At 39.5% G+C, this 26,132-nt stretch overlaps 1 protein-coding gene across 1 annotated transcript; it reads left to right on the plus strand.

The window, feature by feature from the left end:
• The first annotated feature begins 5,002 nt into the window (after nt 1-5,002).
• cplx2a (complexin 2a) lies at nt 5,003-25,577 on the plus strand. The gene is made up of 4 exons (XM_056371566.1): nt 5,003-5,231; nt 6,796-6,880; nt 20,751-20,929; nt 23,808-25,577. Exons 2-4 carry the CDS (start codon nt 6,850-6,852, stop codon nt 23,997-23,999), a joined length of 402 nt encoding a protein of 133 aa, XP_056227541.1. The 5' UTR covers nt 5,003-5,231; nt 6,796-6,849; the 3' UTR covers nt 24,000-25,577.
• Nucleotides 25,578-26,132: the final 555 nt, after the last annotated feature.

The raw sequence follows: 26,132 nt of genomic DNA on the forward strand, positions 1-26,132 counted from the left end.
TGCGTCTCACATGGGTTACATTTGTGTTCATGTGTCCAAATCAATGAGACAGTATAATCAGTTACTCAAGATTTGTTCATGCAGTAATTGTTGTGCAGTGATGACAGCTAAAAAATTGAAGTAACATCTGCTGCAGTTAAATTAGCTTTGTTTTTTTTCTTACCAACAAGAAAAAAAACATATGCAAGACTAAAGCCAGCAAATTATTACAAACAACCTTTCTGGAAAAGATGATGCAACATTGATTGCTTCTCGGTTGGTTTACTGCTTTCTACTGACATTACAGAAAATACTAAATGTTATGTGAGTAAATATGCACAGAATGTATGTAGAAAGTAACTGAATGAGGAATCTATGGGATAATATTTCTAGGCTCTTATTCTAACAGACTCCATGATTACTGTCAAGCCCACCGCCATAATCCCAAAACATTTAGTAAAGGTTATGTCTGTTTCCAAGCCCAAATGTGTGTTCCCCAGCTGGGTCTTAATGTGTGTATGATTAATATTATTTTTGAAGGATGTTTTTGGCTGCCACTGCATATGCGGTTCATCCTCTGAATAATCTTTCAATGTACTTCACACAATTCAAAGCTTCAAAGTGACTCTGTCCCCATGGTGCTCAGTCGACATTCTGCTGGCTTGCATATTATATCACAATGAATGGGATTTGATACAGAGTCCTTATATATCCCACCGCATGCCTGGGTAGTTGATACTTCATGAATCAGTAGGGGCCAAGGGGTGTGACCACTGGCCCTTTGTCAGCAAAAAAGGCAAGCCATATGTACAGAGGTGACTGCTTGATGAGAGACTATAATAATAAAGATAATATATAGACCACACACTCATGGATCTCTTTAGCTTATGTTTATGGGAAAATAAAATTAAAAAGACTAATATCAGCTGAAATATCACTGACAAAATAAACACACAGATGTACCAATCAAGCAAAAAGGTTTGTAATATGCTACCAATAGCAGGTAATAAATGCACTCACAAGAATGCAGAGAGGATTTGCAGACCTAAATCGCTGCCTTTTTGTTACATCCTGCCTCAAGAAATGGCACAGTGGCAGCCAAGTTGCTGTCCTGTGACATAATCCACCTCTCATTTGACCGCAGCTGTGACGAAAGGCAGAAGTTCAGCATTCAATACTCTGCCCTATTTCAATATCAGCTCCTCTTTGTCCCAGGGCAACAGCTTCAGTGGTTCAGACGCGGGTAAGCATTTTCATTATGGCCACACGAAATTATTATTTTTTCTACTGCCACTAAATTTATGTCCCTAAAATATAATACAACTATGGTAGGGAATATAGTGATTTGAAAATGATCACTAACTGGAGGTAACAGTTCACTGCATTTGGTGTCAATTAATTTGATCAAATACTCATATCTATTGTTTCTTTATTTTGAATGTTTTAGCTGATCAGTTTCTAGCAGTGAGGAAGATATTGCTGCTAACCATGCTAGCAGCGCAGCTTTGAGGATGGTAATGTTGATTGTTCAGTCGGTCAGTCCACCACTTTTGGTCGGTATTCGGTATAACTTCAAAACATTCCCATCAGCCCCAGCTGTACTTTCTGTTAGGCATAGCTGAAAATATTGGCATGCTAACACGCAGAAAAAGAAAAACTGGTGAAGCCACAAAGCGGCTAGCATGGCTGAAGATTCTTAGTCTTGTTTAACTGTTCAAAAGCATTCATTTTTAAATTTAACTCTATAGATTCTCTGTAGATTTAACTTAGTGAGGAGTCAAATAGTGAGAAAAAGCCTGAGTGAATAAAATAAATTACATCTTTGTTCAAAATAAAGTTGCTGAAAGCACGACGTCAGTCATTGTGAACCCATGTTGTGTTAGTCTTGTTATATCGTCACTTCTCTTGGCTCAAAGTTTGTAGCTCCAAAATGTGACGCTCCTCAACCTTTACATGAATTAAAATGGTGGAAATATGTATTCACCTAATATAAAAATAGCTTGATGAGGGCAAGAAAACCAGCACTACAGCATTGTTTTCATGTGACAGCAGTGCTATGTTAATTTGCCCTTTTTGAATGGCATGCAGTCCCTGTGGAGCTCTGCCATACATATTTTGATATAAAATGCTAATGCAGTCATCAAATGGCATTCATTGTAATTGTGTGTTTCATAGGTGGCCACACCATCAGTGCATTCAGTGTATTCAGAGTGTGTTCATTCCAGTAGCTTAGTCATCGCTTTTTAACTTTTATTTTGGCACATATTCATGGTGACTCATTACTTGGACTTAGGCCACTTGCTGACATGCAGAGTATTAAGGAAAATACAGCTGTTAGAATTCCTGTCGTGAGAGTAACAAAGAAAAATAAAATACACATATCACATTAAACAAAGAGACGGCACATAGAGTGCCAGATTACCTGGCTGTTTGCACATTGTGATATTCAAAGTGCAGAGTGTTCACAGAAGCCCAAAGTGAAATGCTGTTAAAACCACAATATAGTTTATAGCAATGGAAAACTTGGAAAACTTAACATTTTAATGTAAAAGCTTCGGTCTGAACGGGATAACTATAAGACAACATAAGTGTTAAGATACGTGATTAGAGTTTTTTTCTGTGATACCTTGAAACAAAAGGGGATATGGGTCAAGAGCAAAAGCTTCTGACCCTAAAACCAAGAGATAATAAATAATAAGTATATAAAAAAATAATAAAATATATGACAGTAGTGTTGGTGGACAGTTAGAGGACAACAATGGTGTGTGTGTTTGTGTGTGTGTCTGTGTGTGTGTGTGTGTGTGTGTGTGTGTGTGTTTGTGTGTGTGTGTGTGTGTGTGTGTTTGAGTGTGTGTGTGTGTGTGTTTGTGTGTGTGTGTGTGTGTGTGTTTGTGTGTGTGTGTGTGTGTGTGTGTATGTGTGTAAGCATGCATGCTGATGTTGTTTCGGAGCCTTTCTAGGCTATAAACAAGGTGATGGATGCTTGTCCCAGAGGGTGCTGAGCGGACGCAGCCTCCTATGTCTTGATTAATTGATGGGAGATGGAGCAGTTTAAGCTCCCCTCAGTCCCCCTGTGTGCTCCCTCTCGACCTGTCTGCCTCACTCAGTGTGTAAAGTGCAGCAATGTTACTAGGTTAGGAAAAAGATAGAGAAGGTTTATTTTAGAGCTAGAGGTTTGGTATAGCATCAGAAACAAGGCTAGGTTAAAGTGTTAAACACCATATTCTTTGTCCTATATGTTTGCCCTCCACCTGCTTGTGTTGCTCTGTTTGTGCTGGATGTAAAAGTAGGTCATTGTTTGCTAACCATAGCACCATATCATTAGCCAAAACACCTTGTATGCTAATAGCATATCAGGACTTAGTTGCTGTGAGGTTGGTTTGGAATATTTCTTCCCCCTAGTGGCCAATAGTCAGTCAAGCCAGCTTTACCGATTCATTTCAAACATAGATTTGGTTGTTTTTTTGTCATCTCATTTAGTTGTGATGACATTTTCTTACAAAGTGAATTGCTGAGTTCAGGTTTAACCATGTGAATAAAGCAATGTACTTGTATATTAGGTCTATTTATATGACAGATAGGAAGGATTGACAAAACCCAAATGAAAATAAAACCCAAGGTATAATTATAAAAAAGAAAAAGAGGACATAACAGGTGATGCATCCATTCAGGGGAAAGAATGAGCAAAATCTTATACTGACTTCTCTGGGGAGCTGTAGCATCAGCAGAGTCTTTTCCAACCTGCCAAGAAAATATTTTTGGGGGAATCTTCAAGGACAGCTGACATTACACTACAGTAGATCCCTGCAGCTGCAGATGAGATAAAAAAGGGTTTAAAATATCTTAAAGGCCTGATTACCTGCCAGAAACCTGAACACTATCTTCCCAGGCCTCTTATTATTGTAACTGTTTTAGAGCCTCTGATTTTAGAAAGAGATAGAATAGAGATGATGGTCTGTCAGTGAGGTATTTTTCAGGAAGAAGAAGAAAGAAGAAAACAAGAACTGCCTTAAACAAGCAGTGGAACACAACAAAATGTTAATAGCAAACGCTGAAGAACAAAATGTCTGCTACTCTCTGAGGTGTGTTTTCTAATCAGCTCTTATAACTGCTTGTAGAAATATTTTTATATCGACAGTGTACCAAATGACAACATGCAACATGAAAGGTACTTATATAGTGATAAACCCACAGAGAATTAACACCCGACTCTCAAGTTTCCTGTCAGCTCTATAGTGTCTTTCAGCTCATTGTTTTGGTTTTATATCCCACAGCTTCACTGTTTTGCTTCACTCTCACTGCTCGCATCAACCAGGTTTCCAAAATGCAGGCATCTGTTTTCAGCGAATAGCTCTGATAAACCAACTGTACACCACCTGCTCAGCAGCAAACAACAAACAGGCGTTAGCTGGTGAAAATGGTGGAGCATTAAGAGCTAGAGAGCCTGATATTATTTTATCAGAAGCTGATGGAGTCCGAACCAGAGCTAAAGGGAGAGTGAATCTTGGACTTATGTTTGCAGGCGTCTAGAAACATGACTCCAAATGAATGCTTGAGTTTCTCTGCATCTACTGAATATCTAAATAATGTCCAGCAACTGCTTGCTAACACGGACCCTGCAACATTACATGTCAATATTGTGCTTACAACCAGTCCTGCTGTCCCTTCGTGGCAAAAAAAAAAAAAGGAACAATCATGCTTTAAATCTGCTTAATATATGTCATTTTAACAGAGGAAACTAAACTTTGTCTCTCATGAGACAATACAAAATAAAATTGAACCTTGCAGACTGCACATTTTATGAAAATGCTCAATTGATGTTTGTCTTGCATGTTGTCCTTTGTGACAATTATTAAGTTGCACACTTGACGCCATTAAAGTACTTTTTTTTTTTTTTTTAATTGTTTCATATCATTTGTTGAATTTTTTGAAAAACTCAATAGAACCTTCACTGAGGTGCTATTACATTGATGTGCTCCCTCCTCCCTCCCCCTCTCTCCCTCTGCATGCTCTCATCTCCTCCTGCAGGGAATTCAGCCTCTTCCTCCGCCGCTGCAGCCTGACTCTGACACAACCGGCATGTCTGCAAACTGAGAGCGAGGGAGAGAAGCACAAATACGTCCTTTCAGACGCACAACTTGTGCTTTCTTTCAACACCGCAGAAGGCGAAAATTTGAGGTGGTTATTGCATTGCGACGAGGCTTTTTTTTTTCTCGAGAGGGATAAAGACTTGGAAGGAGGATCAAAACAAGGTAAACGATGTGCGAACAAACCTAAGACAGAGATGTTGGTGTGCAGCGTGTCTGTACGGGACAGGATGGAGATAGGTTGGTGCACTTGGTGAAAGATGCTGATGCTGATCTAAAAACAGCCTATTGTGCATACAGCGTTCTGACTTCTGAAAACAGCATATGTGCATGCGGGCTATGGTGGGTAAATAAATACATTTAACAGAGAGAACGTACACCACCGTAATTGCGCCGAAATGCTGCACCGCGCCAGGAGCAGTGAGTTAATACTGTATGGGTTCATGTGAGGAGAAACTGATGCTGCTGCAGATGATGATGATGATGATGGAGGGGAAGGGAACCAGGAAATGATTTAAAGACGCTCGGCTGGTGCAGACTCGACTTGGGGCGAATGAAAATGACCCGCGGACGAAACAGCGCTATAATGAGAGCAGCAAGTTTTCAGCAGAATTTTTTTTTCTGCTTGCCTGCTCTGCAGAGGGATGCTGTTAAAATGCAGCAAAACTACCCGTGGGTTTGTTATGTCGTGAAAAGAAAATGTAAAAAAAAAAAAAAAAATCATAAAGTGCAGTAAGGTCGCCATAAACTGGGTTTTGAGCAGTACAGCTCCCATTGAAATATCGCATATTAATGAAGTAATAAATTATATCATAAGATATAGCCCATATTTGTTAATTACCATAAGGTCAAGGTCTGTAATTGAGCACATTGGACACAAAGTCCCAGCAGCAATGTGATAGAAACAAGGCAATTTCCACATAAAGTTATATATTCACTATTGAGCAGTCCTGAATCACTATAAATCCCAAAACAAATACAACAGAATTACTATAGTGATAACATAGGAAATAAAATGCCGTAATGCCTATTGTGAACTCACACATAAGAGCCACACATACACTGTTAGACAATGTAAGATAGCAGAGCATCTTTAAAAAATTGCCCTTTGTCTTGTCATGTAACGCTCTTGCAGATTGTGTGAGGTAATGCTCTCTAAGGCTCGTGTACTGACAGAAACCATGTCTTCATTTGCTCATCTTTGACCCTGTCGTTGTCCCCCCTCCCCTCCCCCTTTTTGTCTTTTATTTAATTCTGGGAGTCATTTCCATGAGGATACATCACAGTCAGTCAGGCAACGTCAGCATAAATCCACACAAGATGGAGTGCGGTTGTAAACCGCGGGCGCAGGTGCCTTGACAAAACTCAGGACACGATGTGGTTCTGGAGGGCAAAGCCATCTTAACCCAGTTTAGTCACCTTTGTTGTTCCTGGGAATAAAGCTGATCACATTTTGAGGGTTTTTAAGATTTATTTATACCATTCAGGAAGTAGAATTAAAATGTATATGAAGATATTGCGATTATTGTTTTGGTGGTTTTTTTGACAAACCGGGATCTCCGTCTGGAGGTCGTTTCTTGTCCGAATCGAGCCTCATCATCATCATCATCATCCTCCTCCCCCATCCCATCAAACTCTTGTATATGAAACCCACTGGAGTGAAACTGCATGTCCTAACAGTGGTATTCATACAGTCACAGCTTGTGTATTCTCTGTCCCCTGGCTGCAGGTCTGTCCCTGATAACGTGACCACTGAAGGAAAAGAACACAGAACTGCTTCATCATGAATTTTGTAATGAAAGCTGCGCTGGGAGGTGAGTAGTCTGTTGGGCTGGAGGTTGATTTAACAGCACTGCAGTGTAAAGGATTTAAAGGGATGTTTAGCAGCAGTACTGCTCTAGTATTGGCCTGGTAGTTATGTGGACACTGCAAAGCGATAATCCATCCTGCACCAAACTACTGACTTCAAACAGCTACGCATTCCCTCTTTCTTTATCTCCGCATCCATCTTTTAAAAACCTCTCAGGACATGACTTATTAAAAAACATGTGGCCAAGTCTTTGACAGTGCCACAATCAGGATTTTAGAAACCTGTTCACCATTTGTTGCTTAGTTGCTTGTAGAAAAGGATTGTTGCAGATGAAATAGGACACGAGCAGCAGCAGCAACAGTAGTGGGTCTAGCCATATACTAAAAATGCACCTGTCAAGTGAGAACCTTGTATCTCCAAAATGTCACCTTCTCAGGACAGAAATGCAATTTTTGAGGTTATAGGCACAAGATTTTTTTCCAATCCTTATAATGTTATTATAAAAGTTAGTACGTTATGGGGTTTTTAAGCCAGATTTTTAGCCAGCTGTTGGCAACATTTGAGGCAAGAGAGATAGAGAAAGGCTATTTTGCCAAGAACTAAGACTAAAATTTTTTTTTCATGAGACTTTTGTCCTTTAAAGCCTTCAGGTATTATCCTTTAGAATATTATCTTAGCTATTATTTGCCCCCTAATTAGTCCTCATTATAGCCCTGTAATTCATCTTCCTTGTCAGCTATAGCTTCAAGGGGAAAGGCAGGAAAGTAGCACCATTAGTTATACAGTAGCAGCTGCACACACATACTGGTCAGTCGTGACCGTGATGCTGAGCTGTTGTTGTCCAGGTTACTGAGGTGTTAGGTGGCTACAGTTGGGATATGGAGTTGAAGCAGAGCCCCGGCTCCTCATTGGGATGCAGAGGATGCAAGCGCTGCCTCGTTCTGCAAAGCTGCTGTGCCTCGTGTCTGCGCCATGAATTCTTAAATCAACTGCATTGCACTGGATGCTGGCTTTACTCCGCAGAAGTCAGGCTGCATGCTGCCTGCGGACTTTGGGAATATATTTGACAGTGTGGGTGTTTGCCTGTGTGCGTGTGAGTCTGTACTCTGCCTGTGCAGGAGAGATGTTTTATAGATACTGTATAGGACGGAGAGTGTGTGGTATACTGCATCTCCAGGCAAGATAAATAATGGAGGCTGCACACGCCTACTTTATTTTTGTGTGGGAGGGAAAGGTGAGAGATCGAGAAAAGATGCAAGGAAGATTTTTGCTACATTTTGCTAATGTACAGGTATAATGTGTGCTTAATAAATGATATTGATGTTTTTCACTTGGATCATTCTGCTGTCAGTGCATTTCTACATTTGGTATAGTACTTTTGGTCCCGGTCCAAATTTAATGACTTGGACACAGTGACCTCTTTCCACAGGAATGTCTGCAAAAATGCTGACGGTGCATTGATCACTAAAGCTCTCTGTGGGGGGAAAAAATCCAATAATGAAACAAACCAATTAGCCAGGTAATTAATCAGTGGAGTCAGTCAATACATCAATGTTAGTGAAATATTCTTTAATCAGTTAAGCTGCATTATTGGGTATCCCTGGGATTTTGTGGTCTAAGCCCCAAAGGTACCCAGTTTGATTCCAGCTGGAGACAATTGATACGTGTCATCCTCCTTTGTCCCTTTCCACATTTCCTGCCTGGCTTCACTGTCAACTATCAAACAAAGTTTAAAAAGATTAACATCTGTTCCCCTGTTTCAAAGTAACAAAGAGAATTACCACCATGCCAACAGCATGGCTCTAGGGACGGCAGCAACGTTGGTCAATCAGTCCACCACTTTGGGCCAGGCTGAAATATCGCAAAAACTATTGGATGCATTTCCATGAAATTGCAGACAGACATGAAACTTTTCCTCTAGCTCCACCATGAGGTCGACATTTATTATTTTCATTTTTATTTGATCTTTATTTGATCAGGCAGTGTCATTGAGATTAAGAGCTCTTTTTCTAGAGAGACCTGAGAACAAGAAGCAATCACAAAGACACAATCAACAACGAAGACAACACAACTACACAATACAAGAAACTATGAAACAAAGAATCAAGAACAATAACATTAGATGCCTGGTTCTTCTTGATTGAAGGGAGGTAAAACCCACGGTGTGATATAAAGAACAATGATGAGTATGGTACTTGTCATTGGCGATAAAGCGTAGTGCACTATGATACACAGGGTTTAACTGTGTTGATGGGGCAGCAGGACAATACAGAATATCTCCATAATCAAAGACAGACATGAAGGTTGACTTCACAATACACCTGGAAGAAGAAAGAGAATCTTTAATCCTATACAGGAAACCTAGTTTGATTCTCTATCAGGTCAAAATTTCAGTTTGTCCAGTTCATGACCAAATACCTGCAAAACTAATGACATTACCATCAGCCTCCAATGTATAGTGTATATGTGGAAATTTCCACTAGATAAAACAGCTTGCTGGAAACCAGTGAAATGACTGTTTAGAGGTAAACTTGTATGCGACACACATTCTTGCATTGTATACCTTGATTTTAACCAGATGCCACCTTTGACAGACGTCTGTTAACTACAGCAGCTAATGTGTCACATATTCCAGTGACAGACAGCAGCTATAGCTGTGATAAAGCTAAATGAGGCTGTAGGCTGCACAACATTAGCTCCACAGGTAGAGAGAAATGAACTGTTTGTGTCCAAAAACATCAACTGACAACTTCAGAGCACAACATTGTCATGCTGTTTGCTTCTGCACAAGTTAAGCGTATACAATCACACACATTGTGTTTATTATAGCCTATTTAGAACATTAGCATGTATTGAATTCCTGCTCTAGACACTACAAAAAACAGTCACTGCAAAAACTCGTATTGGAGTTGACTGCAGTGTAAACAGGCAGAGCCTCAATCCTGACAACCTGTGTCAATACAGGATTTAATCAGTATCATTGATCAGCCATACGGGATCTCAGGTCTCAACAGAGACTCTGTCTGTTTGACTTTTTCGTCCGTTTTTTTTTCTCCGGAAAAGTATAAGCATAACAATGTGATGTATTTTCCATATAAAGCCATTAGTCTTCTTCTCCATCAGAAGCAAAATAACGCAGAGTTGGCAGTGTTCATTAAACAGCCTTAAACACATAGTAGCAGTGTGAGCTGTCTGATCTTAAAATTCGTTTATTCCTGCAGTTTCAGTGTCAAACCATCCACAGCCTTCATAAAATCCAGAGCTCTGACCAGTTCACTGGGGTTAATTCTGGACTCTGGGCTAACGGGCAAGTTTCCTTCTTGAGATAATGAACATTTTCCTCTCATTATTTCTGCAGTTTGTGCAGTTTTAGGCACAAAAACAACTTTTCATCTTGATCTCGTCTCGAGCCCTCAGTCATTTTTGGGTCATTTACTGCCCCCATGCCTCCGCACACATCTCACTGATGACATCGCTCAGAGCGACCGTCTATTAGCAAAGGTTAACATGCTAACATGTGAAATCAGCATGTTAGCATTGTCCCTGTGAGCATATTAGTATGCTGACGTTAGCATTTAGCTCAAAGCACAGCTGTGTTAAAGTACAGCCTCACAGCATGTAAAATTTTGTCATCTGCCCCTCTCTACAAGGGTCCAGACCATAAACACCACCAAACAGGACCATGTCCGTCTGTGCAGGAACGTTAAACAGAACAGTGCGACAATAATTTATCCAGCCTCCCGAGATAAGTAACTTCTTGAGAGATTAAAAACAGAATAAATCAAGGTGGATTTTTTCACTTTAACCCTGAAAAGATATCAGATTTTATGGCCTGTTGTCACCTTGCTCTTTACCATCCTGTGATTGTTTTGCTTTTGTTTGAACGTGGATTTGCTTTTCTGTCACTGAGTGCTTTGCTGAGTATGTCAGGTGTTGAGTGTCTGGATGAGAGGCTCTGTGAAAGGGAGGGTGCTGCGAGTGCATTAGCTAATCCTCCAAGGCTTCTCTGGTTCCCGATACTTGATAGAAAACAGAGCAATGTATAAAACCCAGGGCTATACATCCGCTGTTGGTATCTTTGCTGGATGTTATAGTCTTGCTACATTGTGTTTTGCAAAATTACAGTGCATGGCATCAAAATATTTAGACATTTTAGAAGGTTCAGAATTTGGCTTTTATGTTATGTTGGTGTAAAAGATAAAAAGTGGTCCTTGATTTCATATTATTTTGTCTCATTTTGATCCCAAGGTCAAGAATAATGAATGTTTTTTTGTGTTTCGTTCGACATGCAGCTCCAGTAAATACTATTTTGGCATTTACAGTATTTATCTCCCAGAGTTTCCATGATGGTCTGGGCCATACCAGTCCCCAATTATGAGTTCTGGCGTGTTATGTTGGATATCACTAAACATTTGCAACAAGCATTTTCTAGAGAAATATGGGAGCAATATGGTGGCTGCTGAAAGATAACTGATGAAAACGTGCGCAGCATGTGCTACAGTGCATAAACCTGGCAGTTCAATTTGACAGAGGCTTTGCTCTTGGATGTTTCTCAGCTATAAAATCCTTAAAGCACATCTACTCCTTCTTACTCAATAAAAAGTCCAGAATCTGTGAATATGCTAATGTTTCTTGTTTAGAAAGTTAAACTTCTGGACACACAACATGTCTCCTTTTCACATCACGTGTTTAATTTACACAATGGACCCTACTGGACTATTACTAATATTATCATACTACAGTGTCTACAGTGTGAAAGTGTTTCTGACCTTACATCTCAACATAAGAAATAAGGGTGAACCTCACTGTCTTCATTAACAATTCAACTTTCAGCTTTAACAACAGGCGCAGTGAGCAATATCTCACTAATTAGCCTTTTGTAAAACAATCCTATCCACATAATAGAGTACTACTGCTGCAACTAATACCTCTTTTATGTAACCACTAACTATTACTGAACATTGTTAACTTGTGAGTAGAGCAATTTTAAAAATAAAATATACTGCACCTTTGGCTCCCTACAGACTACAGTTTGTAGGTCAAGACTGGATGATATAATATCATCCTGGGAACAAAGATGATGATGTTGTGCTTCTTTCTACAATTATTAATCAGTCAAGGACTGTTGTTATTTGGGAGCCATAAAAAAAAAGCCTTAACACAGCTTTTGCTCCAAACCTTAAACCCAGGAATCACTGTGGTTTCCTTGTGCAGTGATTGATTTTGCTCCTTTGTGCTTCAGTGCTGACTCGGCACTTTGCGACTCCTAAGAGTTGAAGTAAGTTTGACTGAAGTGGGCTGTGAAGTGAGGTAGACATCAGTCCCAAGGTATGAAGCTCAGTCAAGGGCAGCAGTCAAACCTTGTATATGTCAGTAGAAAAGTCAGCAGTGAAGCCTCTTAGTCAATGGTAAAATGAATTTACCAAATTAACAATCATGATCACACGAACTATAGTTATGATTTTGTACATTATAACATCAGTAAATCATTTTTTGACTATAATTTGTTGATGTCGCTCCTGATATTAATTCAGTTTAAGAGTTTTTCCTTATCAGTATCAAGGGTCTAAGGATAGAGTGTTCTGAATATAGATAGAGATAGAAAGATAGAGAAAGATATATATGTTTTCTGCAGCTTGTAAAACCCATCGTTTCATTTTTTTTACTTTAGCAAATTGCGACTTGTGGTTAAGATTTTTTTTAAAAACTATAAAATACAGTTGAATAAGGAAGGGAGACTGTTCTTATTTTGGACAGCTAAATGAAGATGCAGACATGAACAAGGATTACTGACTCATCTTTTCTCCAGGCTGACACCAGAAGTGGTAAAATGTATGTGCTGTCTGGATAAGACACTTAGTACAGCGCACTGTGATGACGATACTTAAAATAGCTTATGACAGCGAATGGCCTTGTCCTGACTAAAGCTTTGTGACAGACTCAAAGAAAAAACAAAACTTATTTAATTTTTAATCCTTTTGGAGACTACACTGACAGCTGACGATTGAAGTTGCCAATACAAACCCAATGTTTGTTTGTTTTTTGTTTCGCAAAACAATGCAAAAATTTTTATGCTTGTAAAAGTCATTTTTGAAAAGGTTGTCACTGCTGCAATGTGCAAAGGATAAAAGACAGAAAAGAAGTGAACTAGAGATGACCTCACCATGTCAATGTTGTGCATTATTTTTGCTACAGAATTAACAAACCAGCTAATGTTACTTTCCATTGATACTAACCCCCAAAGTATAGATGTTGAACCAATTACAAAACCAACAATGAATTGCTCCTACTAACAATTTTATTACATGTATTACAGTATAACTGGTAATGATATGGTCCTTCATGACATTGAACATGGCCACTGTGGTTTATTTTGAGTCAGTCCCACATACATTGTCCTGCTGCTGTAAATACTCACAACAACAATAACAAACTGAAACAAAACATTAAAGAATATATATATTAAACAAAATGAGTATATATAACTACTGTCTTTTAATAAAATCAGATGATTAATTTTGACCCTTGTTAAATGATCGGCCATCATTTTAACAAGGGTATAATAACATTTTTTTTTGTTTTTTTTTATCGTGCATGCAACTGCAACAGACCCCATGTGTTTTTACATACCTGTGCTGTTTAAGGTGAAATAAAAAACAGAAGACACCTTGAGATGTTCTTTCTTCACCTCACTTCCTCAAAGTACAGATAACCCCATTTAGCAGCACTATAATATGATTGGTTGAGGAAGTCAGGTCTTCATTGCTTGATTGGTCTACAGGGTTATCAGTGACACGCACGCACACACACGCGCACACACACACACACACACACACACACACACACACACACACACACACACACACACACACACACACACACACACACACACACACACACAGTGGGCTCCTGGTTTTTAGACCCCACGAATATAGTGCAACACACACACTCACTCACACACGCACACTCTTCCCCATCTTCCTGTGCGTTACTCCAGTAAATCAAATTCAGTTCATCAAGCTGACCTTGAGCTTGAATGCAAGGGCTGTGTGTGTCTACACACATGTGTTTGACAGTGCGCCCAGATTCTATAAATAATGCATTCAACCATCTAAGTCACGAATGGTGAGCGACGCTGACAGGGAGGAAGATACAGAGTAGAAAGGCTATTTTTATTAGAACCTTTTCATGACAGTTGTCTTTTAAAAAATATACACATTTGTTGCATCTACTCTGAAAGAAAAAAAAAGTGTTATACTCATGCCTTCTCACCTTAAAAATCTCATGTTTTACTCTTTTACAGTATTTTATTTGAAATTTTGATATCCATAAGAAGTTAAAGTGTATACAACAGATAAACAACAGGTTTTTTGTTTTAAGTACCTTAAACCATCTCCTCTCTCAGGCTTCTCTCTGCAGCTCTAGTAACAAAAAAGAGAGGCTCTGAGCCTCTCCTCTGATTGGCTCACTGTTTTCTGAGTGATCAAATGAAAATATACCAGATTTCAGGTAAAAGCTCAGAGAAACCAAATCTTGCAAGGTTGGATGGTGGGTGAGCCGTGGTGGGCCATGGTTGATGGCAGTGACCTTAAGTTGCGACATCACAAAATTACAGAAGTCCTGATGGTTCGTTTTAAGACAGTTTCTGAATATGGGCCGCGCACGTTTCTTGTGGACTGAGCGCCTTGATACTCTCACAGTATTAATATAGATCCTAGATCTGCTTTATAATCAAAAAAGACGTGGGAATCTCACTTTAACCAGTATTGGACCTTTAAGTTAATCACGTGATTTTCGTGAAGCGAGTAATTAACCACAGTTCTGTGAGATCAGTTCAACGCTATCTTTTTCATAAAACTTTTCAAATATAGCGGCAGAAATGATGTGCACTCAAACAACCTATATTTGGGGCAATATCTATATTTGTGAAGTCAAGTCCCAGTTCTGAGAAAAGCTTTCGCACTTAGAGTCTCATTTGATACTTTGAGCAACGCTGTTCCACCTGAGGGAAATTTAAGGTGACTCAAAGTATAACTGCCACCAATTAGATTATAAAGAAGTAGTGGATCAACAGTGAGCACACTCTCTCCTCCTTTTCTACCAGCTCCCCCCCCTGCCACATTCTTCTGTACACATTTTTTCTTCTGTAAAATAAGCTGTGTTGAGACAATGGTTTTCTGTCCTGAAGGCCAAACCTAGATCTTTATACTCATCCGCTTTCCCACCACACTTTGAATTTGAAAGGATTTGCCTGAGAACCTTGAATGGGAAAAGAGTAGATAAGTACCGTTTATCTGATGCTGTCAAAAGTTCAAGCACTGGGAGAGTAAGCTGAGGTTAGTCTTCTTTCCTGCCTTTGCCTCAAGACTTTGGATTTAACAAAGATTTAGCAAATAACTTTCAGAAGGAAAAGGATTATATAGATGACACCTTTTATCTAAGCAGTGAAGCAATGTCCAGCTATTGAAGAAAGAATTATAATTTCACCTTTGTTGGCCAAGTTAGAGGGAGATTGCTGCCACAGGAAACTGTTGAATTTACCAGGTGGTCTCAACCCTGGGATCTGTTGATTTTATTTTGGATATGATTAGTTGTGTGTTTGTTTCTCTTATTAATTTTATCATGTTTTGTTCATGTATGGGATAAGCAGTCTTACTGAACTCCCAGTCCACTCCCAAACAGCATCGCATTGGCATTTTGTTTTGTCTATAAGACAAATATACATATAAACTAGCTTTGGTTTTGCACAATGGACATAGTGCCTCCTTGTCTGCACTGATGTTGACTCATATATTGTAATGTGGGTTATACAAAAATAATAAAAGGAGGCTAAAGGCCAACCTGTCAGCTTTCCATGACAGACTTTTATTAGCTAATATATCGAATGTCATTTCGACAACTACAACAACCTAATATAGTGTCCAGGGCTAAAGTGCAAAGACACTTTAATCAAAAACACTCAAACATCGCTCAACACAGCTTATGTGATGCCTGAGAGCTTAATAGAATTATTCTGGTTTAAAAGACCACTGCTGTATCTCTCACAAATGGCTCACAAAGTAGGATCCGGTATCATAGCTCAATATAACTCAAGGCTTTGTCTCCCAGGATCCTCTTTTTTACATTTGAACAAAGACCATCTCAATGTGCTAATAAGATTTAGTGAAACCAGACCAAGTTTGTCTTGGTTTGGCTCAGTGTTGTTAAAAGAGGTACTGGAGGGTTTTTTGTAGGCCATGCGTGGTAAGGGAATCATTTGACAATGAGACTTAGCTGGTTGTGAGTCATTGCTCCATTTACATGATTCAATAGCAGTGTTTACATGGGCTTTATTGATAGAGATAATTCTAGTACTGGGCTCATAAGATGATCCTGAATCCTGCTTGCAGTATGTCAGATAATCTCTTACACTTGCTCTGTGAAATCTGGATGCGTCTGGGATATTTTGACATTACTGAGGATGCCAGTGCATGTAAACATTAAGTAGAATTTTGCTTTTCACAGAAGCTCATTGTTCTGCTGACCATAGGTAGGACACAAAGAATTGCAATCTATAATAATCTGCTGCAAAGACTGATTCTTAATGGGTCCAGTTGTAATTCATGCAGCAGTGTTTGCTAATATCATCAGATGATGGGAAATAAACTTGGATCCAAGCTGTTTCCTAGCAACGCAATTAAGATACAGTAGTCCAGTAGTCTCTATACAGTGTGTCTATATGTATATGGCAAGGTGGCTGGTGATTATTGTGGCATATAAAGAGCCCAGAGTAACACTTGAACCAGGATTTTAGCCTCTATCTGTCTATAAAGCTATTCGAATGTACTGTAAATGTTTTCATTAAAATATTTTCCATACATGCATTTTGCATCCACACATGCTGATACAGGGACATGTATTTATATTTGAGCACATACTCAAATATATGAAAAACAATTGCTCAACCATACAAGAACTCATACGTGCCTGCCTGAAATAGAACTACTCAGATATTTATATCCACATGTGCATGTAGGGACACTTGATGTATATGCACTTTAGCTCTTTTTCTCTCACACATACACACACTTGTAAGGAGCAAAGATAGTGTATCATGGCTGGACAGATAATGCTCTGTCAGCTTCACTGTGCTGTTTATCAAATCTGATAAAATAAAAAAGGAAATCTGATACAGCCGTACCTCAGTTTACTTTGGATATCTGAATTTCCTTCTCACCAGTCTCTGTCTTTTCCACTTAGATCCAAGTAGCTCATTAATGTTACGGATCGATTGTTTTTTTTTTAATGTTATTTAAAAAAAATTCAGTTTCGGATTTTGCTGCTGGTGTATAATTTTAACCTTTGCTGTGGTGTGCTCTCTATTTCCCAGAGGGCACCGGTTTCTGTCGGTGGCCAGCTTCGTCTCTTCATGACTTGGATGTACAGTTTTTAAAGGGAGGGGTTGACATTTTAGGCAATACTCTTATTTGCTTCCTTGCAGAGATTGAAAAGGAAAGATCAATACCACTCTCAAGTCTGTATGAAATTATAGCCGGCAGACAGTTATCATAGCATAAAGACTGGAAATGGGGGAAAACAGCTAGCCTGCTTGAGTCCTGTCCAAAGGTAACATAATCCACCAAACCAGAAGTCACGGTGCCCAAGAGCACATAACCCCCACAGACCACATGTCTCTTATAGACAGACCTGAAAGTGAACGTGGTATGAATTTTCTCACTCAGCTTTCAGCAAGAAAGGCAATACATGTACTTCACTAAACACGTGTCTCATAAACAGGTTTTTTATGAGACACTGTTTTTTTCTCTGCTTCTCCTTCAGGTCTCAAATAGAATTTATAAAGATACAGCATATATTGAAAAACATCGAATTAAGAATTTGAAGCTGTATAAATGACTGAAAAACCTCCCATTCTCTTTCTATAGTCTGCAGTTTCCAGATGTTTTTCTTTCCTTGTTACACCTTCTTGTTCGCCTCCGTTGCTCTCGCACTCATTCCTTCCCTCTTTCTTCTCCTCCATCTCTCCTGTCTTTTATCTCTGCACATTTTGCTGCAGTTCACTTTTATTATGCTGATGAGTCAAAATAACAACGATACCGGGGGCAGCTGCAGACTAAGGGAGCACTCTGTCTTTCTCTCTTGGTTGCTTGCTTTCTCTCCTCAGATGCCCCTTCACTGCCTCTAAACCCTCCCCTCTTCTTCCTCTTCCTCCCGAGTGAAGCACTCTCCCTTCCATTTCTCTCCTTCTTTATCACTCTTTCCTTCACACCTAATTTCTTCTCCTCCTTCTTTTCCCCTCCCTTCACTTTGTCACTTTCCTCTCGCCGCTCCCTCCCTTTTCTCCCTCCTCTCCATCTTTTCAGCTGTCACACTCTCTCTCTGGTCCCACGGAAACTGCTGGGTAATCCCACTAACTGGAACAGCTCTGCTAATTGGACTGAATAGTTTCTGACAGATTCTCTCCCTGTCCTCATGCTTGCCTTGTTTTCCTAAATATGTCTTGTTTTTCGCAGTATACCGACTCCCTATCTCCCTTATCCTTCTTTCCTCTTTTCTTTTTCCCTCCCCCTCACTACTTATCTGCTCCAGTCTTTGCCCAAACCCTTCAGACCACTGGCTTTTTCTCTTCATCTTTTTTTTCTGTTGATGCTTAGTGACAGGTTTCCCTTTCTCTTTTTGCAACACTCAGCATTTCTCTGCCTTTGCATCATGAGGCATTATTTTATGGGATGTATAACGCCTATAGAAACAGTAAGAGGGTTTGCATAAGGGGTTGTGTCATGGGGTATAACAGATAAAACCCTAATTCATACTATATACTCTACTGCCCTTTCTTCTTTCTTGTATCATACTCATTATACAGAAAGCCTCTATCAATCTGATTTTTTGCCTGTGTGTGTCTCAGTGTAAGAGAACAGTACATGCTGCTTGATTAATTGTTTCATCCCGACCATCAGGTCTGTAGCTACAATTGAAGACACCAAGGTTACATTTTAGTATTGTTTTTGGATTTTAATGACCTGATAAGGAATTTTTATAAACACAAATTGCACCAGGAAAGTGTTCTATCCAAATGCAGCACAGAGTACAACAAAAACAGCTCGCAGAGACCTTTATTTCTACCAAGGCAGAAACTGGAGCTGGCAGGTTAAGAAAAAAAAAACAAACAAAAAAAAAACTTAAAAATCTTCCTGGTAGATCTGGAGTCTCTGGCTGAATGAGCCAGCACAGGATCATGCAGACTAAGTCTAATGTCACAAACGTTCTCGAGGTCAGGGACAGAAGGCTGAAGCGTTCACCAGGGTTCAGAGAGGAAAGGCAAGTTGGGGACAAACAGGTTTGGCAATAGGGAATCAGTCAAAGAAACGCTGGAGAGTCTTACACAGCGAAAAGCAAAGAACAATCTGGCAAAGAATGACTGGAAGGCTGGGGTTTGTACACTGGGTGAATGTAATCAGGAGCAGCTGTGTGGCCAGGTGAATGGAGTTGGCTTGATGAGGTGGGCGTGGCTAATGCAGGGAGGTGCAGGAGAACAGGGTGAAAGGAAAATTACTGACTGGGAGCTGGATGACAGGGAATGCTAAAGTGAGGAAGGTGACCTGAGATGCAGAACTGTGACACAAATCATAAGTGGAGATTTTTTAAGGTTGATTATAGACTTGTTATTCTTAGACACGTTGGTTTTAGGACCAGAGACATTAAAATAAAGTGACTTTCTCAATCAGAATTATATTCCTAGAATTATTGAGAGAGTCTTTGAAACAGCATTTAGACTGTCACCATTACTGGAAATATACATAAACAGTTATATAAATATGGAGAATACAGAAAAGTAAAATGTTAAGAACAGACGTTTTTATGTTTGTTACTTGAAAAAAACAAAAAAAAGCGTAGGGGTGGGGTTGTCTTGCATTGGGGAGTTTGGACTCATGATAGTAACCATTTCTAAAAGCCTGTCCCTGGGGACTATTACTATTCACCTAAACGAGCAGCAACAGGCCACTTTCCTCTCTTCCTCTCTACCATAACCGCTGTGTATAGTATCTCTGATCAGACTGTTAACGGGATGGAGACACCATCGACAACTGCTTAGTCAGATATTTGTATGGAACACTAGTGAGTAAAGGCAGCATTTATTAGACTGATGACATCAGCAAAAACAAAAGAAAAAAAACACAGGAACACAACAAATGTTAAAAATATCACACAAAAGCATCTAGATTTAACTAACTACATTTCTTTCAACTTGAATTTGAGGAGTAGTTAGTAATACAATAAAATAAAGAAAAATAGGTTAAATAAATACGAGCAGAGAAAATACATAAGAAAACTGCAGCAGTGGTTTCAGGAGATTAACACCTTTCTGAATCAGTATTTGTGACTGTGCCTAATGGAAAGAGTGACGCGGGTCATCCTGAAATAGCCCTTAAAGAAAATGTGTCCCTGATGGTGATATTTCACAGGTTTTTCCACCCTTCCAGGAATACAGTCCTGTGTAAAATAATGGCACTTATAAAGTCTTAGGAAAGAAGATGGACAAAGATATTGAACTTGACATCAAACAACAAGGTATATTGGCACAAAATAACAGCTATTAGCAGTTTCTATCCTTGACTTTATGATATTCTTAAGACTTCACCTGAGGTTTGTAACTTCATCTGACTCTATATGTGTCAGCCCCAGGAGTCCATTTACCTGCTTGTCATGTGTCTGCCTGACTTCAGTCTCTTTGTCTATTTGTTTTTCTCACTGAATCTTAAAGACTAATTTTATAGTTTGACATCTCAATCCTAGAGGCCCGCTAGAGCTGTCATTGTGTCTCATGTCTCTTTTTCTCTCTCTCTCTCTCTCTCGCTCTCTCTCGCTCCTTTTCTCAGGAGGACCTCCTGATGTGGGCAAGATGCTGGGGGGGGAGGAGAAAGAGGAGGACCCTGATGCAGCGAAGAAAGAGGAGGAGCGACAGGAGGCACTGAGGCAGCAGGAGGAGGAGAGGAAGGCCAAATATGCCAAGATGGAGGCTGAGAGGGAAAGGATGAGGCAAGGCATCAGGGATAAGGTATAACGACAATGACAGATAACAGGCTGTTAACTAATCTAATTAGTAGCTGAATTAAGATAATAATAATACAAAGAAAACCAAAACAGGGAATACAAAGGTAAAAATCCTTCACGTACAACCAATATTTGTTATTACTTATATTTAAAAAATCTTGTCACACCCATGTTTGATGATTTTGGATGACGTCCTGTCTGAATGTTAGTGCGGCTTCTAAAGGCTTCACATCTTTTTTTATGACTGATCTGTGTTTTGAAATTATCATACTATTTTTGTTTGCTTCCATGTTATTTTTATCTTTTTCTGAGATTATAAAATAGATAAGGGAGGAGCTGTACAGAACTGAGAGAAGTAGAAAGCAGTAGATGAACAAAATGAGGAGCCCTGATCAATAAAAATCTGTGTGAATTAGACAGAAATTGGTGGGTCACGGAAAGGGGTTGGTTTAGAATGAAGACACTTTGTCTTTCTGTCTAAAACACAATATCAAGTAAGTCTGTATTAGTATTAGGTATATTTATAAGTGAGTTCAGCTGCAGTTAGCGTCAGTTCATATTCAGTGTAAGTACATTTTTTGTTCTTCCCGTCACAAATGACAGGCTGTGGCGCTGCTGTGAAGGTAATGGCTGCAGTGTAACCACTTCACTGTAGAGACAGTGTGAAAGACAGGCAATCTGTGGGTCAGGCAGGTCCAAGGGGAACACTGTGAATCAATGGGATGAAAAGCGGCACTCCTCCCCTGGCTCCTCACATCCTCTGTTCTCCTTAAGTCCTCCCAGAGGAGAACAAAGAGCAAGGAACAACTCCCAAAGTGCTCGTTACTGAAAGGTTTCTGTCAGCTTCTTCCACAGCTTTATCCCATCGTGCCAGATACTGCAGGGAATGTCCATATTATAGCTGAAGCCTGTGACTCTCCACGTGTTCAAACCACAGTATGAGAGATGACATAGCAACTAGAGTCAGATTTGTAAATCTGTTTCACTTTGATATTGTTGGGAAATTTGATGACCTTGAAATGTTTGACAAATTCTGCCTGTGATAATGAGGAATGGTAATTCCCCCTTTTTTCAGTGCAGTTTTGATGGATAAAAAAAATCCAGAGCTGGTGTGCCTTTGTTAAACAAATATAGCCTATACCACAAATTTTTGACATGCACTGTCATAGTGTGAACACTGAAAACCAACATCTACAAGACATCTGCACTGTTTTTGACGTACATTTCCAAATTATTGCTCTGCTGATAGACACAGACAGGAACAAGAGAAAGAAGAAGATAAAGGGTTAGCAGCTGCCCAAAACATGAAAAATGGAAAAGGCTCCAATGGATGGGTGATGTTAAGTGTTCAGTGGGATGGATGAGTAGCGGGACATGTGCATTATGACGCATTCATGTTACATCAGAGTTATCATAATTATGATTTTCCTACCTATAAATAGCATCCACGTCACTATCTGAGTCATCATTAGGACTGGGTATCCTTTTTGAATTTCCCACTTAAAAATGAGAAAGTATGGAGTTTATCATGCAATATCACATCAGCTGGTTATTATGTGCAGCAAAATTGGTGTACTTTCCACCGTCGAAATTACAGGTCACATGATGCATAGATGCACACTGACCCAGAAAGTAATGAAAGAAAAAAGAAATTACAGAAATTACTTACGGTCCTATGAGATGGTGACTACATTTACAAATTACATTTTGTGTTATCACAATTATAGCCATCATATTTAATGCCTTTCATGTATGCAGGCTCAAAAATGTGGAACCCTGAGGATTCTTTATTTTAAGCTTTCATTAGAATAAATCCACGCTCGTATTAAAGAGAACTGGATTCTGCATTCAGAGATGGCGCTCCATTCATTCTTATAAAAGTTGCTCATTGAGCGCATGCCTTTGAAGTGTCAGCATGCTTCCTCATACATTGGGTTTCGGCCCATAGAGCATGGGCACTAGACTTCTTCTCCAGCCAAGCTGTTGGAAAGCATTTGTTCGAGGCTTCCATTGGCCAAACAGGCTTACTTTCTGTTGGCTCCTTCCACACATGAATGTCCAAATGTCATCAGACTGAATGGTTAAAATTCTACAAAGACTGTGTGGTTTTTGACCAGAGACTGTAAATGAAGATGGACATCGCCTCCATGACGTCACCTATAGGTTTCTAAAGAGTGATTTTGAAGCTCAGAGTGAGCTGCTCCCCCATCACCATCTTGGCAGTGCCTGACTTCGCCTAACTACCAGCTAATTCAAAAATGGGCAAAGAGGTGGGGCATGTGTGGAACCAAGATTTCGCATGCCAGTTTGTGTCAAGCATATGTTCACCCACCTGTCACTCAAAGTGGCACGCTCTTAATTATGCAGAACTTAACTTAATCAAATTTAAACAGGTGAGTAATATAAAAAAATCACCCCCTGCACAGTTGTCACAGCACTTCCGTGTTGGCATCATTTTTCAGCGCCGGATGTTGCCGCTTGTTTTTGATGCCAACAAAAGGAATACACAGTTCTAAAGTGCTCCTTTCCAATGATTGTGTATGGAAAAAGTGCTGTTGGGCCCTCAAGTGTCATGTGATGACCCTGAAAGTGGCCACTATAGCAAAATACCCTCACAGGCCCAAGACCATTCATGGGGCTTGAATCAATCGGGCCCCAATGTGGGACACTTAAAAGTTGATGTAGCTGACACACTGGCATCTACAGGCAGCAGATAGCAATCAGTGTTGTCCACCTGATAAATGGCCTGCCCACTAAATGCACATTTTACAGATAATAATGTTTGAAATTAGATGATTGTGGTGATTTCTTTACCTGCACTGTATTTGCATCTTTCACTCATCTAACTTACTGAAATTTCAAATTCTGTGTTTGATCACCAGTATGGTTTGAAAAAGCGTGAAGAAGCCGAGGCTGAGGCAGCAGCCGCTGTGGAGGAGCCCGCAGCCGGCAGCTTGACCCGACCCAAGAAGGCCGTGCCAGCCGGCTGCGGTGATGAGGAGGAAGAGGAAAGCATCATGGACACAGTGATGAAATACCTGCCAGGCCCACTGCAAGACATGCTGAAGAAGTAGGTTAGCAAGCTAGCTAATGCTAACATTTTCTAGCTTAGTTCATAGGCTACATTCACAAGGTTGGATTATGTCAGGGATTTTTTTCCATCCACATGTAAGTGCGTAAAATGAAGTTAAAATACGGTGTGGTCTTTTGGTGTTTGGACAAATCAAAGTTTCATGGTGGGGAAATGAATCATACGTGAACCAGCAGTGTGAATTTCAGCAATTAGACTAAGCTAGGCTGACCCAACGGCCAGATGAACGTTAGCTTGACTGATGTTAACGTTAGCTATGTTACACTAATGAAGCTAACAGCAAGCAGAGGGGCTAAAGACACAATGTTTGATGGTTTAGCCTTCTAGTCTGTGAAGTTTTAAACTCCCTTTTCTCTCCTCTGCGGTAGCTGCAGAGATTTCTCGCAGCACTGAAAAATAATCTCCTTGTCCACTACGCTGTTCACTCAATTTGTACATAAGTAATGAAGACATGAGAAGCCTCAAGGTGGGCAAACAATCATAAAATAATATATAAAATTATTAAACTAACTGTGTGTCTGTCTCTAAAATAAAAAAATATGTGATAACTTGATAAGCCATATTTTAAAAAGGAAATTTAAAGACTATTGTAGTGTGCTGCCAAAGCTACTGTTTTGTGTTCGACCATGTCTGAAATTTATGTAAAACTTTTTGCACACAGTGTTACACATTCTCTGTAAAACCTATTGTCTATCTACCCTACACTCCTACAGTGCTCAATATCAAAGTGTGATAACATTCATGTAGTGTAGTGTTTAAAAATGTTTCTATTCCCCCGTTCAGTGCGTCTCCTTCTTATGTCTTGCATGCCATTTGTCTGGACAAGTTTGTTGTGTGAATATGTACAAACTCACCCCCCCCCCCCCCCCCCCCCCGCCCCTTTTATCCTCTTCTTTATCATGCAAAAAATATTAAGGCAATAACTCCTAAGTTTGAGTGTGTTTTCACTACCATGTCAGTATAACCGTTATTAATATCAGTAACAAAAAAAAATGACATGTATGCATTCAGGAAATTTTATTTACAGGTTTGCAGGGTTTTCTTTTTTTGTTGTGTCTTTGTTTTGATGATGAATGACCGTATAGCCAAAACCTTAACCTTTCAGCCATAAAACAAGAACCTACAGTATATATACTATTACTATCAGGATCTACTACTCGGGAGAGAATGCTGGAAGAAACTGTATGAATAGATAAAAAATATGCGTTACTGATTTTTCATCTATAATAAGCAGCATTAACTATTAACATGGCCTCCAAGACTGACTATTGGATCATGTGAAGATAACTGACCAAGAGAGAAAGAGACCACTTTCCCCCAATACACACAAACACACACACAGTGCGTAAATACTGCAGTCTGGCTACTGATTTAGTTACACAGCAAAACCAGAAGCATTTTAAAAGATGACACGAGGGGATGCTTGATTCAGTTCTAGTTATTGTTGTTTTAGAGGTGACAATAAGTCGCTGAGGGTGACGTGGAATGCTATGAGCAATAAAGGATTATCATGTATATTTCTGCCTGAGATTCAATAAAAACTTAAAACCTTGTTCACAGACATTAAAAATGTGTTATCTTCTTTTCTGAGTGATGTGGGGGTTGGCTTCAAAAAGGATGTGAACAGGTGCAGGTGAAAAATAGCCAACAAGCTTCAAGGTTCTTTCTCTAATCTGGACTATTATGTGTGAATTCAGGCCTTTATTCACACATTGGGTGTCTTGAGTCTGTTATTCTCACAAAAAACATTGTGACATGTCACAGTATGAAAAGCACGTGAGTACTAAAATGTTTCAGTTTAGCTGCTTCTGTTTCAGAGTCTGGGTTCTGTGTAGTTGAATAGAACAGAGCCAACATTAATGTTAACACATGTTCTTAGTAAGTGAAGTACAGATGTCTGCTGTGAAAAAGGCCTATTAACCTTCTGATTTTTCATGAAATGCACAAGATAGAAATTTCATGTGAAAATTAATCAGTAGAGTGCATCAAATCATAAATTGCAAAAATATTTTATAGCTCCATATGTTGGTTAGACACCAGGCACCAACCTGATCCCATATCCCTTTACTTCAGACTGATTATTAAGTAAAAAGTTTGGTACCTCTGCAGAGTTTCA

This window comes from Seriola aureovittata, chromosome 3 (genome assembly GCF_021018895.1).
Source record: "Seriola aureovittata isolate HTS-2021-v1 ecotype China chromosome 3, ASM2101889v1, whole genome shotgun sequence".
In the NCBI taxonomy this organism is placed as follows: Eukaryota; Metazoa; Chordata; class Actinopteri; order Carangiformes; family Carangidae; genus Seriola; species Seriola aureovittata.

Bases quoted from the DNA above. Each gene is read 5' to 3' on its own strand.
- cplx2a (XM_056371566.1), top strand. From the start codon at position 6,850: ATGAATTTTGTAATGAAAGCTGCGCTGGGAG. The intron at 6,881-20,750 runs GTGAGTAGTCTG...TCCTTTTCTCAG, and splicing joins AATGAAAGCTGCGCTGGGAG to GAGGACCTCCTGATGTGGGC. The intron at 20,930-23,807 runs GTATAACGACAA...TTTGATCACCAG, and splicing joins GGCAAGGCATCAGGGATAAG to TATGGTTTGAAAAAGCGTGA.